The sequence below is a fragment of the Rhinolophus sinicus genome, linkage group LG01 (assembly GCF_036562045.2).
Source record: "Rhinolophus sinicus isolate RSC01 linkage group LG01, ASM3656204v1, whole genome shotgun sequence".
In the NCBI taxonomy this organism is placed as follows: Eukaryota; Metazoa; Chordata; class Mammalia; order Chiroptera; family Rhinolophidae; genus Rhinolophus; species Rhinolophus sinicus.
Window position 1 is genome coordinate 61,990,918 of NC_133751.1, and position 17,646 is coordinate 62,008,563.

A 17,646-nucleotide genomic window follows, 5' to 3' on the forward strand; every position below is an offset into this window, starting at 1 on the left:
GACACAATTCCTGCATTTTGAGAACTTTTTATAAATGAAAAGCTCTAAAGCACCTGCAAAGTGCTTTTCAAAGGCCTTTATTCACTTCATTTGGGGTTCATGGCCTTAAAGAGAGCATATACCCAAGTTACATAAAAATATTTTTTGATCTCACTTATATGCGGAATCTAAAGAAAAGAATAAGTGAATGAACTAATCAGAAACAGTTTTGGAAACATGGAGGAAAAACAGAGGGTTGCTAGAGGGGCGGGGGGGTGGGGATAAGGGGAAGGTGAGAGGTTTTGGGAACGTACAGAGGGATAGTGGATGGGGGGAGGGGGGTTCACACAGTGTGAGGGATATAAATGATAAACGTCTAAGTTTTGCTTTGTCTTGTGCACCTGAAACTAATTAAAAAATAAATAAATAAATAAAAATTTAAAAAAAAATATTTTTTGAGCAAATTTTTATAATTTTATACCTTGTAATTTGAAAAATTAAGACTACTACATACCTGAGGAAAAAAAAGAGGAGAGGAGATTCTATTTGAGAGAAAGGCAGGGAGAAACTAGCTAAGAACTATAATACACTTTTATAAAATGGGACTGAAGAAGGAAAGAAACTGCACAGCCAGCACTAGCTATCTCACTATGGGAAGCTTTGGACAACAGAGTAGAGAGAAAAAGAATAATCAAGGGTCACTGTTTAAGATATTCTGTTTGCAAATATCTCCTCTATTTATTCTATCAATTGGATATTAATTTTCCTTAATAAATCCCTTTATAAAATGTAAATACAGAGGGTGCCAAAATGTATACACATTTTAAGAAAGGAAAACTATTAAAATTGTAATACTTTGTACTGATAACAAAAGATGAAAACAAGTCATGTGTGACTTCTCCAATTACAAGAGGTCCTCAAAGTGGTTATCATCAGTGTCCAGTCACTTCTGATTACGGCGAAGTTCTGCTTGAGCAACGTTGACCAACGTGTCCACTGTATAAATTTTTTTGCAACCTCCAGAACATCCTTGGAAAGTTAGAAATCTATTGGTTCTTCATACCTTTACTGTGAGTTACTATAATTAGATTGTCTACAACTTAAGTAAACTTTTGGGGGTTGTAAGTTTCAGTTGATGCATGGAATACTTCAGGATAAAACAATAAAGACCTGTATACAGTCTGAGGACAGAACAACTGAAAGAAAAGTGGAATGATGAGACACTAAGGAAGGGCAGAACTGGTGAAAGAAAGTGAAAAAATACCTACTTTACAAATTTTGCCATAGAAAAAATAGGTTATGATTCATTGATCTCAAAGTTTCCTTTCCCCTCTATAATTTTATGAGGGCTATTATGCAAAGAATGAATGTTTTACATACCAAATCATAATATGCTGTACTTTTCCTTCCTGTAGTGTATACCATCCAACCATCAAAGCAAAAGACCTCCCTTTTCTACCTCAACAACATAAAAGTGAGTAATTTATCAAAACTCATTCCAGAGGACGACCAAAAGGAAATCAAAGGGAGAAATCATAGGGAGGTAAGTATCTTTTCAATAAGGAAATCAATAACACACCCTCCAATACTTTGATAATAAATATTTGAAAATTTACTGAATGAAATCAGGGGTCCAAAGAGATGCAGATTATTGAACTAGTTTAGAATCTCTCCCTAGGAACGCGCTAAGTAAGAACTCTCATTAGCCAGACACAGAAAAAGTGAAGGACACACTATTTCCCCACCAGCCTCAAAGCATTTCCTTTCCCCTGCATAACGGCTCCATCCTTTGCTCCCTTCCATTTGGCACCTTACTATTTTCCTTTCCACCTCTGCATCACCCATCAGTTACTTCTGTCTTCAGTCACCCCTGGAGACCTTCTCCACAAAGTTTCCCTTTCTTCCTGTTGGTTTCACTTATATCTCTCTGTCCGGATTTTACCCACACCTGCTCAACTCCGGCTTTTTCCATCGACCCCCTAGGACTCCAGGTCCGGCATTGGATCGCGCTGGGAACCCTATTTTCCCGCAGAATAAGGTGGGTCGATGGGAACACAACTCGGAGACTTTTGTGCCTCCACACACCCACACCCAGAGCTCTCTCCCCTTTTCCACCGGGATGTTCACACTCACAGCGCACAGTGTGGAAGGCGCAGCGCGGTTGCTTCTCAAAACTCGCGCCTAACTTGAGAACCCGCTCGCGACTATCGATGTGCCAGGGTCCATTCATCGTTATCCTTCGGCTCCGACTTCGCCTCGGATCCTGCCTGCATTAACTAGCGCTCCCTACCTTCTGCCACCTCAGCCTAAACCAGTTGTATTAGCAGCAGCGGGCGGAGCCACGACAGACTCCGCCCCGCCGCCCAACGCGTGTGCTGATTGGCTGGCTGGAGAAGGGAGCCCCGCCCCTTGACTCCGAGATCTTGGTCCCGCCTCCACGCCCCTTCCCGCGTTGCGACGGTACCGCAGGGAGAACGCCTCACAACTGAGGTGCGTGGTGGGAGAAGGGTTCCTTGGTGGAGGAACGCTTTGCGAGAATGAGGTAACGGACCTGAGGTGGTGGCTGGGGACTGAGACGGCCCCGAGGTACCAAAAGGCCGGGACCCCGGACCTCTGGGCCAAGTGACCTGGAATGTAGGAGCTCTTAACGGGAGAATCGGCCTACTTCACGCTTTCTGTGGAGGTCTAGTGTGGAAACTGAGGCCGGGGGAGGAGCGTATTCTGGGTCCAAGGCCTGGTAGCGCCAAAGCTGGGCCTAGAATCCGGAGTACAGGAGCCCCGCGGCCTCAGAGCCTCGGTCCTTGGACCTGACTTGAAGGTGACGCCGTTACCTAGGCAATCGTTTTCTGACCTGTTCTAGGGGAAGTTCTAGGTTCTATTAGGACCGACAAGGTGCACGTGGAAGGGGGGGAAAAAAAGATTAGAAGTTACGAACTTCACATGTTTAGGATCAGTTGCAACTAGATTGTATTGTGTTGTCTTATTTCTTTCTTTCACAGTGATCCGTGGAAGCAGTAACTACACAGCCGGGAAGACCAGGTTCCCAAAGTATCAAGGCCGGAGCTCGTGCTCTGAAAACGGTAATAGGATTAATAATTGAAAAATAATTGTATTTTTTTTCTGTCAAAAGTTCATGAGTTTAATGGTAAAGATGAGAGAAGTGTTGTATCAGAGGACAATCACCCGAAAGGAATTTTACAAATGGTTACCATAACAGGTGGTTGTTTTTCAGCATAATTATGTAATCAAACTCTTCTCCCTTACTGCACTTCTACTTTAGCCAAACTTACCAATTTATTCCAGGCAGGTAGATGAATGTGTCTCCCTTAACCTGCTTGTTCAAATTCGACCCTTTTAAGGCATACTAAGGGTGTTTCATGGGGCAGTTAAGCGCTCAGATTCTGGAGCAAGAATCTTTGGGTTTGAACCCCCGCTTCATGCTTTATAGTATGACAAAGTTAAGTATGCTCATCAGTTGTAATTGGAAGGGAAATAATAGTACTTACACCTTAGAGTTGTTGAATTAAATGAGTTAATACATAAAAGCATTTAAAACAATTCATGGCATATAATAAAAGCTCTCCAAATGGTTATTATTCTTGAGTTTTAACTCTACTGTCATGCAACATTTTAGGACCATCCTTGGTGGCTGCCTTTTATTCTAAATCTTGAATTATTCTAGGAAGTAGGAATTGCTTTTTTGTTTACTTTACAGATGAGAAAACTGGTTTAAGGAAGCCCAATCCTCTGACTCTATGGTCTGTAGTCTTACCTTCTGTGTCATCTGTTTGGCTTAACATTGTTTGTATAATTATTTTATTTTACATATACATATTTGTGTGTGTGTATACTTTTCCTTCCCAACCAGACCATTAGCAGGGAGTCTTTCCTATGTAAAATCTTTGTGACCACTGCATCTAACATAGTGCTCCACACATGTTTGCTGATGATGATAATGTTTCAGTGATGTTTTATTATGGTACCCAAAAAGCAAGAACAGTGTTTTAAGCCTATTTTACCTAAACAAGGCTTCCTGCCAGAAATCTGTAGTTTACATTTATAACAAGGAGAAGAGCAGAGGGTCAAGAAATTGAGTTTTGGAATACCCCAAGTTTGTACATTTACTCATTTTTTCAACATATATTTATTAAGGAACTACCTACCATATGCAGGCACTAGTCTAGCCTATAGTGAACCAGAGAGAAGAAGGCAGCCATCAAGGGTAGTCTGAGTTTCGCCCTCATGAAGCTTACCTTCTAGTGTGAATGTTTTTCAAACATATATTAAAATGCGTACTAGCCTAGGTGTAGCCAAATAGATTAATGAACTAAATAGAATCCAAAAATATACCTAAGTGGCACTTCAGATTGCTTCTGTTACATCTATTCATGACTAATTACCTCAGGAATTTATGACAGCTATGTGCATTTGTTGTTTTTTTCACTGATCTATAACCTCATCTAACTTAAAAAATTTAGTTAGATCCCTATCTTACACCATTCACAAAAATAACTTACAGGTGTATTGAAGATATAAATAAAGATTTAAGTTAAATAAGATATAAATAAAACAGAACCATAAAACACTAGGAAAAATTAGGAGAATACATTTTAGCTCTTGGGGTAAGGAGGACCTTTCTAAGCATGACACCAATGGCAGAAGCCATAGAGGGAAAGATTGTTATACTTGACTACATAAAAATTGTAAAACTATGGTGTAGGTACCATAATCAAACTTTGAAAAATAAATGGCAGACAAGGAGAAAGTGGCTTACAGTCAATATAAAAGATAAAGTGTTCTTAAAGCTTCTGCAAAAGAATAAGACAAGTCAATAGAAAAATAGTTGAGGGATACGAACAGAAGATACATAAAAGAAGAAATAGCAGTGAATAGGAAATGTGCCTAACCTTCCTAATAAATGAGTACAGATTTAAAAATATAATACCATTTTTCGTCTAGCAAATTCGCAAAAATATAAAAGATAATGATGTATTAGTAAAGGTATAATAAGTGAGCACCCTTGTACATTATCGGTGGAAGTATAAATTGGAACACCCATTTTGGCGAAAAATTTGGGATCATATCAAAATTTTAAAAATACGTATCTTGCAACCCAGCCATCCAACTTTCAGGAAAATTCATCCTACTGAGTACTAGCATGTGTGCATAAGGACATTTACATTACTGTTCATTGCATCATTGTTTATCATAGCATACATTCTGAATAACTTCCAATAGAGAGGATGTTTACATATACAGTAGTTTCTCCTTATCGATGGGGGATATATTCCAAGACCCTCCATGTATGCCTGCAGCCATAGATAGTGCTGAACCCTAGATAGGTATACTATGTTTTTTCCTATACATACATACCTATGATAAAGTTTAATGTATAAATTAGGCATAATAAGAGATTAACAATAACTAATAATAAAAGAACAATTATAACAATGTATTGTAATGTTATGTGAATGTGGTCTCTCAAAATATTTTACTGTACTGTACTCATCTTTTCACTTAAAGGAAGCACTTTACAGCTTGTCTTTGACATATCTCAATTGGCCAACATCACTACTCTTGTGCTTTGGGGCCATTATTACATAAAATAAAGGTTACTTGATCACAAGCACTGCAGTACCACGCCGGTCAATCTAATCACTGAATAGGCTACTAGTAAGTGACTGATGGGCAGGGACCATGGAGATACTGGACAAAAGGGATGATTACATCCAGAGCAAGAGGGAGAGGGACAGTATAAGAATTCATTATGTTACTCAGAACGGTGTTGCAACTTAAAAATTATGAATTGTTGTTTCTGGAATTTTCCATTTAATATTTTTGGAACATGGTTGACTGTGGGTAACTGAAACCATGGAAGATGAAACTGCGGATAAGGAAGGGGGGACTACTATATTTTGATGTACTCTTACAAAGGAAGCATAGCATAATGCAGCCATTGGAAAGAATAAAATAACTCTGTATCTACACCCTTGGAAAGTTTTATGTCTGCTATGTGCCAGGATGTGCTGGGATTTCTTTAAAATATTTCCAGAAATTTTTTTTTTAAATGATTTGTATTTTACCTAATAAGGGATGCTTTTTGGGTGTCTTTTATTATGGCCAACTCTTCAATATAAAGGATGGCAAGTTTCGAAGAATAATAGCTGAAAAAGTGAGTTAGAAGTAGGTAATTTGGGAATATGTTTTGTGGTTTTCACTGTTTTACATGGGAGGGAATATTAGGAACATTGTAATTAAAACCACAGACTTTGGAGTTAGACTGATCTGGATTTGAATGCTGACTCTACCACATGATGGTGGAACCATGTCCAGTTTAAATTCTTCAAGCTTGATTTTTCTCATCTGTAAAATGGAGATGATTACAGGCTCTACCTTATAGTCCTGTTGTGAAGATTAAATATGGTAATGCTTATAAAAGTACTTAGCACAGTGCTTAGTTCACAGTAAACAATATATGTTAGCTTTTGTTAATTATTACTAAGTAAAGAGTATACTTTTTTTAAAAAAATGATATCTTTGAGCTTTGAATACCTTAAAACCTTTTTATAAAGATAATTTTAGAAACAAATTGAACTGGATATGGATTTTTTTAATTTTAAGGTTATTGATTTTATTCAGTATGCTATTTATAAACAAACTTTGGTTATCTTATAATTACATAACATTTCTGAGTTGTGTGTTGGGGATCTCCAAGACCAACCCCAGGTTCAGTGATTTGCTAGGAGGGCTCATACTTCTTAAGGTATAGTCATATTCATGGCTGTGATTTATTATAGTGATGAAAAGATGCAAAGCAAAATCAACAAAAGGAAAAGACCATGGGACAAAATCCAGAGGAAAACAGGTGCAAACTTCCAAAAGTCCTCACTTAGTAGAATCACATAGGACATGCTTAATTTCTCCTGCAATGAGTTATGAGAACATACTGAAGTGTTGTCTACCAGGGAAGTTCACTAGAGACTTAGTGACTAGAGTCTTTATTGGAGGATGGTTGTGTAGGCATCCTCTGCTATCATGTACCAGAATTCCAAACTTCAGAAAGGAAAGCAGGTGTTCAGCATAAATCACATTGTTTTTACAAACAGTTTAGGCACAGAACCATTCTTATTAGGAAATGACAGAAGTGTCCTAAAATCCAAGTTCCTAGACACCAGCCAAGGGCCAGCCTTATAAGGAGACCTTTGAAAGGATAGCAGTCTCTGGCCTATGTTAACTGTTTTATGTACACTCAGTTTCTTTTTTTATGATTAAAAAAAATTCCTATTCTAGGATTGTTGTGCAGATTAGAAAGAGTGAATGTGAAGCCCCAAGCACAGTTCCTGACTGTTACTGCACAATAAATAATACCTCCTGTAGCTGTTACAGTAAGATATAAGGATCTCTAGCTCATTTAGAGGTACACTAGTTAGAAAAACCAGTTTCCAATAAGGGAGAAATTAAAAAATAAATCTACCCTTCTCAAAGCAAGCAAAGCTACGTTTTCATTTATATTAAACTGTGTTTCATTTAGGGAAGAATGTTTAGGGTAATATATTTGACCTTAATGTTCCCTGATTCTGTTACAATGTAGGTGATATGAGAAATGAAGCCAACAGGTACAGACCCAAGGATCTTATCTCTTGCTGCTGAAGTTGCAAAAAGTCCAGAACACAATGTCCCTGTTATACTGTTGAAGTTAAAAGGTAAGAAAATCTTTTTTTCTGATTTGCTAACACTATTTAAGTAACAAAACAGTTACATCATGGGTACAATTTTAGCATTTGTTTCCAATTTGTTCAGCGAAATCTTAAGATCATGATAAACCAGTGATTTTTTTTTTTTTTTTTATGTATTTTTAGTTATTCAAACCTGTATAAAAATACAGGTTTATCAATTGTATTGTAATAGCTATGTACAGTATCAGATGGGTAGTAGACTTGTTGGGATTATCACTTCATGAGTGATGTTTAATTATCTTGTTTTGCACCTGAAACTAATAAAAAAATTTATTCTGAACCATAATAAAAAAAAAATCATGCACACAAAAATACAGAGAGCTCTTGGATTTATTAAGCAAAAATAAGTATATCTTATTTCCTTTTTGCCTTAGAAATATTAAACAACACACCTTTAGGAAGCTCAGAGTTGAAGAAAATCAAACAAGATATATATTGTTATGACCTCGTTCAGTATTGCCTCTTGGTCCTCAGTCAAGATTGTTCTCGAATCCAGGGCAGTTGGACTACAATTTCCCAGCTTACACAGATACTAAGGTAAAATGAAGCAATAAGTTATCTTGTTCTTAAGGGATATAGTAGATTTTTACTTTCAAGATTTGCTTCTTTTTATTCATCTGTGTAACAAGCATAGGCAACCTCCTGTGGTAGGTTATGGATGTACTTTTTCTTCGTACTATGTTTTTTGTTCATGACTATGTATTTGTGAATGTTTCACTGTCCAGATTTTGCTCCATAAGCTCTATGAAGATGGTGATCATGTCTTTTGCTCACCACTGAATTCCAAGTGTCCATAGACTATTGACTAAAGAATATAGGAAGAAATGAAGATATTAAGGCATTGGCTGTATACTGGAAAAACTTACAATAGAGCTGGGATTGGTCATATGAATATATCATACAAAGCAGAATGAAACATGCTGAAATGAAAGGCATAAGCAAAGTACTATAGGAGAACAGATACAGAAACTATTCATTCCACTTTGTATTGATTTAGCTATCTCAACTGTATATTTTTAGGTAACTCAAATCCTGTCAATAAAATTTAGAAGCAGCATTTACTGATCTACTATACTAGAAATGAAAAGAGATTATACTCTTTTAATTAAAGGAGGCAATAAAATAAACCAGATGTTCTCAGTGTGTAAGCCACTTCCTACTTAAGTAACTGAAAATGTGCTTTTCTAATTGGATCTTATCTTTTAAAACTGCTTACTCTCAATTTGTTACTACATAAAGGCCAGATTCAACACTGTTAGAGAAAATTAACAAATGTGCATAATATTCCTTTTTATACTTTGATTTTCAAGATTGTTTCTTTAAGTATGAAAAGCCTCATGTCTTTGTTTTAATTAGGTATGTTAACTCATGCAAATATTGATTGAGTTAGGCTTTCCTGAGTGGAATCCCTATATTTGTGAATGTACAAAAAAATTTCATTTATTGTTCTCAGTCATAATAGGTACTCTTAAATAATTAACTTTAGGAACCAAACAGAAAAGACAAACTGATACATGTGACCATTAGTCCGTTAACTTTAGGAATTGATGTGCAAAAAATACAAAAATAAAACATGATGCATTGGACATTAGCCAGTTAAGTTTTTAGCATACTGAGTAGGTAGTCACTTTTGCTCATCAGTGTCTGCACATGTTGTGGAAAAGCCTCAAACAACAGTTATTAGAGGACACACCTAGGGACCATTCTTGGGTTGGGGACTTTTTTTGGTATAGTCTACACAAATACTTTTTATTGAGACTTTTGAATATACTCATTTCATACCCAGGGAGTGATTTTTATGTGAAGTTTCAAGACCCATTTCTCTAAAGTGTTCCTACTAGAGTTAGGTTTTTACTGTTTCCCCTTCTGATATAAGAAATATGCCATCAGATATTATGCAGATTTTAGGAAAAATAGATCTATTAGAAAGTAGAATTGGTATAAAATTAGTGTTTGATCTCCTAATCTATCCCTTGAAAACTAATCTCACCCTGGGTATTTTTCAGCTATTGGATGTCTAAAATGTATCAGTTAACACAAATGTTATTCATGACTTAGACTCTCAAGGTAGCCTATTGGTTTTAGAGTGTTTGTAGCCCATTCACTGAAAGCTTGCCTTCTTTCTCTTTATTGTGAGCTAAGTGTATTTTGTTTCCTGGGGGTTTGACAAGTAGGTTTCTAGGACATATGAGTCCTGGCTCTAAAGTACAGGTAAAGTCACAACTAATACTTTTCTAGAAAGTTGTTACGTAATTTTTCAGCAAAAGTTCTTTATTGGCTTGGCAACCAAAGAAAGATACTAAAAATTCTCATTAAGGCACAGTGTCTATAGAAGCTTTAGCATGCAATTGAAATTTGTAATTAACACAACCTGAGTCACAAACTTGTGCTCTTATTTCAGCCATTGCTGTGTGGGCTTAGAGCCAGGAGAAGATGCAGAGGAATTTTACAATGAATTACTTCCATCAGCTGCGGAAAATTTTCTGATTTTGGGGAGGCAATTGCAAACATGTTTCATCAATGCAGCTAAGGTATATGTGTTTATTTAGTGTCTTGTGTTTTGTAGCCAGTTTAATTCTTGAGAAGATGTTCCACATTATTTTTCAAATGTGCAAAATTTGGCTGAAAGTACAATCAGAGTAGTCAATTCAAACATTTTTAAAGTTATAACCAAAAAAACTCAACATTTAAAAATTTTTAAGTATTGGCTGAACCATATTGTATGAGTTTTTGAAGGATCTGCTCAACTTTGAGCAGCACCTATGGACATTTATTTTTATAGCATCTTCCTAAAATATACCTTTTACTTAAATTAACAGTAGAGGAATGTATAGTTCTGTAAGCTCAAGGCGTTTCTCAATAACTCCAATGGTGAAGAATAAAAGTAAACTTTCTATTTAATCTTTCAAATCTTCTCTAGTCAAAATATTTCAACCCAAACATAGGGTCGATTGAATCCAACAAGTATTTCTTGGGTGAATTGGGCTAGATGCTATATGCACCCTTTTTTCCCCCTGACCCATGGAATTAAGGATTTAAAACTAAGAATTCTAATTAATTTAGAAGTATACTGCTTAATTTCCAAAAAATTGAGAATTTTATTGATGTTTTATTGTTACGCATTTCTAATTCTATTGTCAGATATCATACTCTGTATCATTTCAATCCTTTGAAATTCTTTTCAGAATTGTTTTTTGGTTCTCCACGTGTTTTATCTTGGTGAATGTTCTATTACAAGCAGTCCTTGTTTTGCACAGTGCCATCTTAACTGAAACTCACACGTATCAACCATGTAAAGGTTTTGATATGCACAAGTTTTGTTTAACATGGTACCATGCAAAAGCAAGGACTCCCTGTATATTTGAATGTGAACTCTGCAGTTGTGTATGATGTTCTGTGAACGTCAATTAGATCAGTTTGGTTAGAGAGTATATAAAGAATAAGTCTGTAAGGCTGAAACTCCTTGGCTATATGTACATTTGGGCCTACTGCTACATCAGAGATTGAGCAGAGTCACAACTCTTGTAAACTACGAAGAGAAATAACCAAGTCACCAATACAATATTAAGTATTATTTGAGATGCTTTGAGTATATAAGGCATAGACATAATCTTTCACTTGAAAAACTCCCAGGCTAGTAAAGTAGACAAGATCTTTAGATATTTCTTGTAGAAAGACAGACGCATCTTTAATTAAAAAGCAAATGAAATTATATGAGTGAAGGTGAATGAGACATACCACGTGATAGACAACATAGTGGTTTGAGTACAAGAAGTATTTTTGGCAGCGAATTTAACTTAGTTGTAGAGTGTGTGCTTTCTATGCAATAGGTCACAAATTCCACTTGTAGAATCTCCATTGACATTTTGAAGGATGCTAGCACTAAATCAATATTTGCATTTTCGCTAGATTTAATTTAATTCAGATTAATTAAAGTGGTATGAACTGTGGAAATTTTGTTGGACTTGATTTCTTTTTCTGGCTGTGTCACAGACTAACTCTGGGTTCTTAGGCAAATCACTTGATTTCACTGTACCTGTTTCTCCTTTGTAAAATGATTTCTATCTCATGAATAGCTCAGACCATTATGAAGGCTTTATGTTTTCTTCAGAGTACTTTTATTTAATACTCCCCCTGTAAGTGCAATAATAATTAGTATATTGTTATTTATATAGTCCTTTAATACTTATCATTATACATTCGCATTCTTCATTATGGTATTTGTATAGATATAAAAAGTTCTTCATACTTATCAGCTAAAGGCCTGTCCGATGTTAATTAAGAACAAACAAACCTATAAAATAACTAGAGTTCAAATTGAAAACTGAATGATGTTTTGCTGGAACTAAATTGCTGATGTTGGGTTTAATCCACTATGCATATTTTATGCTAAAAAAAAAGCCTTACAAATGTTGAGATACTTAGTTTTTAACGCATTCTATAAGCACATCTATAGATTTCAGAATAATTGCCTATAGTGGTCCTACTTTTAATGCTGAGAAGAGGATGTGTCTAAAACTTATTTAATACAAAGTGTTAGATTTTTTTAAATAACAAATGCATGATAATGTATGAGATAAAAACATTCTTTAGTAATACATCAAAGGGAGTAAATCAGCTACAGAAAAGTAGAGCTACTTGACCACAGGGGAAAATTAAAATGGGGATAAAAAGGAGATAACAAGAAAACTGAATTTAAAAAAAAAAAAAGAAAACTGAATTTATTTATTCGTTCTGTCTACCTAGGTGTTTTCCCAATCAGGTATATTTTTAATTAGCTAGCATATAGGTCCTAGATCACATGGTGGGACATACACTGGACGTTCTGGCCTAAGCTGCAAACTGGTTAAAATATAAACACCTATATACATATATGTATGCACATACATATGTATATACACACACGTATATACAGAGGGTGCCAAAAAAATGTATACACATTTTAAGAAAGGAAAACTTAAAATTGTAATAATATATACCTATACCAAAAGATGAATACAAGTCACATTTGACTTCTGCAATTACAAGAGGTGCTCAAAATGGTTAAAACCATCCGTGTCCAGACACTTCTGATTACAGTGAACTACTGCTTGAGCAATGGTGACCAGTGTCCACTTGTATACATTTTTTTGGCACCTTCAGTATATATATATATATAAGAATAGAAAACCTATGCAAGAATTTTGAAGTGATTTAAGGGTAAATTTTGTTAACCAGTCTCAGAAGCCATGAATTTAGAAGTGACATTGAATGGGGTTTTTAAGGAAAGTAGGAAGTCTAGGAGTCTAGCACTATCCTTTGAGATTGACAACAGTGAGGATTACCTGCTTGAGTTTTGGTGAAACTAGCAAAGGCAGTTTATTGGACTAAAGGGATTCTTGATCTAATGTGACATGTTTCCTTTTTTTATCTTACATTTAAGTTAGCACGTGTCCATTTAAGCACCTGTCTAACCCTGTGGTAGAATAATTGGAAGAAAATACTTTCATTATTACAAAGAATAATCATAGCAATCATAATGTTTTTGCTGTTGTCGTCATTACTTTTGTGCTGCAGTGCAAACATTCAGGACATGAAAAAGATTAGTGGTCTTCATACAACTTTCCACTAAAGTTACATGGCCAATAAATGAGAGAATTATGAAAGGAGTCTGTTTCTTATTACCCATTGTGACACATACTGTAATCTGGAATAATTTCTCATTCTACCTTCTACAAAGGAAGAAGCAGGAAAAACTGTCATTCATTTATTGAATAAGTGTTGATTGAGCATTTACTGTGTGTCAGAACTGAGTTTATAGTGGAGAGCTAAATAACATGGTCTCTGCCCTCATGCAGTCAGAGTAAAAGATACAACTGAAATGCGCTAATAATAATGCTTTACCTGTTGACATCTACATTTGCATATTGCAGCGATTTTCAACCTTGGCTGCATAACCAAATCACCCATCTTACTTTATAAAAATACAGATGTCCAGACTTTTAACTTTGGAGTTTCAAAGTCAGTATGTTTGCACCAGAGTCTGTGCAAAGGTATATTAAAACAACAAGAACAAAACAAAAACAAAACTTCACAGATGATTCTCATGTAAAGCCAATGTTGAGAAATTCTAGTGAAACCGCTTGTAGTTCTTATATTACTTATATTGTCTTATTTGGCCTCTGGATAACACTGGGTAGAGTAGGTATTACTAGCCAGTAACCACAAGTTTTATAAATTAAGAAACTAAAGGCTTCAAGCTCACGTACCTCATAAATAGCTAATTAGATCCCTAAACCAGGTCCTTTAACTCCTCAGAGAGAAGTCTCTCCCTTTTTTTTAATAAAGCAACTGCAAAACAGTAAATTGTTTTGTGTGTGTGTGTGTGTTTGTGTGTGTGTGTTCAGGGTGAAGAAAAAGATAAATTGCTACACTTTTTCCAAATTGTGACTGATTCTCTCTTCTGGCTATTGGGAGGCCATGTTCAACTTATCCAAAATGGTAAGAGAAAAGAGTTTTAATGTAACTTATAATCATTGTAAAGTCACCTGCTAACAGTTTGATCTTTTTTTCTAAAAATAAGTACCTCATTACCTATATATGTAACTATCATTAAATAAAACCATAATGAAGTAACTCCACACACAAAATAAATGCCCATTTGGACATTCCAGCTTTAAATAGCTAACATTAAGAATATGAATATTAAGGGGAAAATTGCTAAAATATAACTTTCTCCTTAGCTTTGTCTATTTAGCAAATCCAAGATAATTTTGTGCTAACCAGAGGGTAAAGGGGGGGAATGGTAGAAAAGGGTAAAGGGGGTCAAATATATGGTGATGAAGAATTGACTTTGAGTGGTGAACACACAATGCAATATATAGATGATGTATTATAGAATTGTACACTTGAAACCTATATAATTTTACTAATGTCACCCCAATAAATTTAATAAAAATTAAGCAAAGAATTAATGATAATGTTAGTAATTGTCTAGGGAAGAAATTTTTTTTACGTTTCAAAGAGTACAGTTGTATTTTAGACTTAGTGTGAGAGAAATCCCTATGTACAGAGCAGATATAATTTAACTCAGATTTTTCATGTAAGAGTAAGCTTTTATATAGTGCAATTTTACTGAATTTGAAAATTATTTTACAGAATATGTCTACACTTGCATATACATATATGGTAGTGTTATATTATGTTTTCTTCAGACTGAGAAGGTAATCTTAATGATACTCATGGCAGCATTTCTATTCTCTTGAAAGATTTAATCTAAGATAAATATAAGTATTTAAGAATATATAAGACCATTGATTTATTTTAGTAAAAATTGAACTGAATTTTTATTTTTAATTTAAATTTTCTCTCAGAATTAGGCATGCACATAATTTTAAAGAGTCAAAAGTTCTATAGGGATTATTAAACAAAAAACACAATCCCTCGTCCTCACAGTTCACTCTATTTCCCATTTTCCAAAGGCAACTACTTTCAGTTAGCATAACTAATGCTTTTGTTGGCTATATTTGTATAGGGCTAAGTAACATGCTTAGATATTAAAAAAAAAATATTTCCCATTATGGCACAAATATTATAAAGTCCTCCATTTAAAGAACTATTTTACCAAAAATATGAACTACTTATTCTTACTATAGTGGGAAGTAAAAGACCTAGTAAAAACAGACAGCAAGAGAGAATATTTGAAATTTTCAAAAATAGGCCATATTCCTTTTCAAAAATAGTAACTATAATAAAAATGACAGTGTTCCTTGGACATCAGTAGATTTAAAATATCAGTAGACATTTTTTTTTAAAGAAGTAGAACAAAAAAATTATCAGATTTGTGTGGAATCACAAAAGACCCTGAATAGCCAAAGCAATCCTGAGAAAAAAAATAACGAGACTGGAGGTATCACACTACCTAACTTCAGTTCGTACTACAAAGTGACAATAATCAAAAACAGCATGGTACTGGCAGAAAAACAGACATACAGACCAATGTAACAGAATTGAGAACTCAGAAATAAACTCACATATATATATAAACTCACATATAGTTTTTGACAAAGGAGCCAAAAACATACAATGAAGAAAAGAAAGCCTCTTCAATAAATAGTGCTGGGAGAACTGAAAAGCCACTTTCAAAAGAATGAAACTAAACTGCTATCTGTCACTATATACCAAAATTAACTCAAAATGGATCAAAGACCTAAATATAAGACTGGAAACAATAGAAGAAAATATAGGTACTGAGCTTATGGACCTTGCTTAGAGAGGATTTTATGAATTTGACCTCAAAGCCTAGGGAAGTAAAAGCAAAAATAAACGAATGGGACTATATCAAACTAAAAAAGCTTCTGACCAGCAAAAGAAACCATCAACAAAACAAAGAGGCAACCAACCAAATAGGAGAAGGTATTTGCAAACAACACCTCCCATAAGGGGCTAATATCCAAAGTGTATAAAGAACTTGTACAACTCAACAACAAAAGAAACAAATAATCCAATTAAAAATGGGCAGAGGATGTGAACAGGTAACTTTTCCCAAGAAGACACAGAAATGACCAACAGATACATGAAAAAATGCTCAACAAAGCTATTAGGAAAATGCAAATCAAAACCACAATAAGCTACCACCTCACACCTGTTAGAATTGCTATTATTAACAAGATGAGTACTAACAAGTGTTGAGAGGTTGTGGAGAAAAAGGAACCTTCATAGAATGTTGGTGGGAATGTAAACTGGTAGAGCCGCTATGGAAAACAGTATGGCGATTCCTCAAAAAATTAAGAATGGAATTACCATATGACCCAGCAATCCCTCTTCTCAGTATCAACCAAAAAAACCCTGAAAACATTTATCTGTAAAGATATATGTACCCCTATGTTTGTTGCAGCATTATTCTCAGTAGCCAAGACATGGAAACAACTGAAGTGTCCTTCAATAGATGATTGAAAGAAGATGGGGTATGTGCAATATACAATGGAATACTTGGCCATAAGAAAAGATGAAATACTGCCATTTGTGACAACATGGATGTATTTTGAAGTTATCCTGCTAAGCAAAATAAGTCAGGTAGAAAGAGTCAAGAACCATATGATTTCACTCACATGGGATAAAACTGAAAGCAACAAATGAACAAGACAAACGAGCAGAAACTCAGACACAGTTAATGGTTTAGTGGTTACCAGAAGGAAACGGGAAAGGAGGGATGTAGAAGAGGTAAAGGGGATCAAATACTGTACTATATGAAAGAAGAATTGACTTTGGGTGGCAAATACACAATGCAATATATAGATGATGTATAGAATTGTACACTTGAAACCTATATAATTTTATTAACCAATGTCACCCCAGTAAATTTAATAATAAAAATATTCTGGGTTAAAAAAGCTAAATTTAATGATTGTAAAATTCATATACAAAAAATAAATTGGGGCAAAATTGGGGTATCTGATAACCTTTTCTCTAAAAAGATTTAGCTACTTGGAGAAATAGCTAACTATAGGTCCAGAGGAGAAAATATGCAAGGTAATTCTGAAATATCTGCAATACCAGATAGGAAGGAGGCAATCAAAGTCTTAGGATTCTGTTAAAAGGACTCAGGAGGAATCAACATGAGGAGGCTTCTACTAGCCAAAAATGGGAAATTTGAACAGCAATCAGGATAATAACTATAGAGGATTGAAACACATCAGATATAGTGATACTCTTTAAAAATTACCATTAGAGTCTGCTAGGGAACCAATTCATTTTGGTAGAAAATCCAGCATTTATTCTGCCTTTTCTTACATACTGATGAGAAATTTTTCTTTGTAAAAATATTCCAACTATAAGTAAAAATGGAGTGATAGATTTGCACCATTTTGCAACCCTTAGTGAATTAACAGATTTAGAAATTAATCGTGCCTCACTGTCAACATTTTAGGAGAGACAACCAGATATTAAGTGC

The 17,646-nt window shown here is 35.0% G+C and overlaps 2 protein-coding genes across 3 annotated transcripts in view; one reads left to right on the plus strand and one right to left on the minus strand.

Moving 5' to 3' along the window:
* EAF2 (ELL associated factor 2) overlaps positions 1-2,296 on the minus strand; it is a 41,030-nt gene extending 38,734 nt beyond the window's left edge. Inside the window, exon 1 of the mRNA XM_019729691.2 lies at positions 2,113-2,296. Within this exon, the coding sequence (XP_019585250.1) occupies positions 2,113-2,209 (97 nt within the window). The 5' untranslated portion in view covers positions 2,210-2,296. The remainder of the gene's footprint in view (positions 1-2,112) is intronic.
* Positions 2,297-2,394: 98 nt separating this feature from the next.
* IQCB1 (IQ motif containing B1) overlaps positions 2,395-17,646 on the plus strand; it is a 45,373-nt gene continuing 30,121 nt past the window's right edge. Inside the window, exons 1-6 of one of the 2 annotated variants that reach the window (XM_019729613.2) lie at positions 2,395-2,521; positions 2,979-3,059; positions 7,571-7,682; positions 8,090-8,252; positions 10,117-10,246; positions 14,102-14,195. In XM_019729613.2, the coding sequence (XP_019585172.2) occupies positions 7,583-7,682; positions 8,090-8,252; positions 10,117-10,246; positions 14,102-14,195 (487 nt within the window). In that variant the 5' untranslated portion in view covers positions 2,395-2,521; positions 2,979-3,059; positions 7,571-7,582. The remainder of the gene's footprint in view (positions 2,522-2,978; positions 3,060-7,570; positions 7,683-8,089; positions 8,253-10,116; positions 10,247-14,101; positions 14,196-17,646) is intronic. The other variant, XM_019729615.2, reaches the window with a different exon arrangement.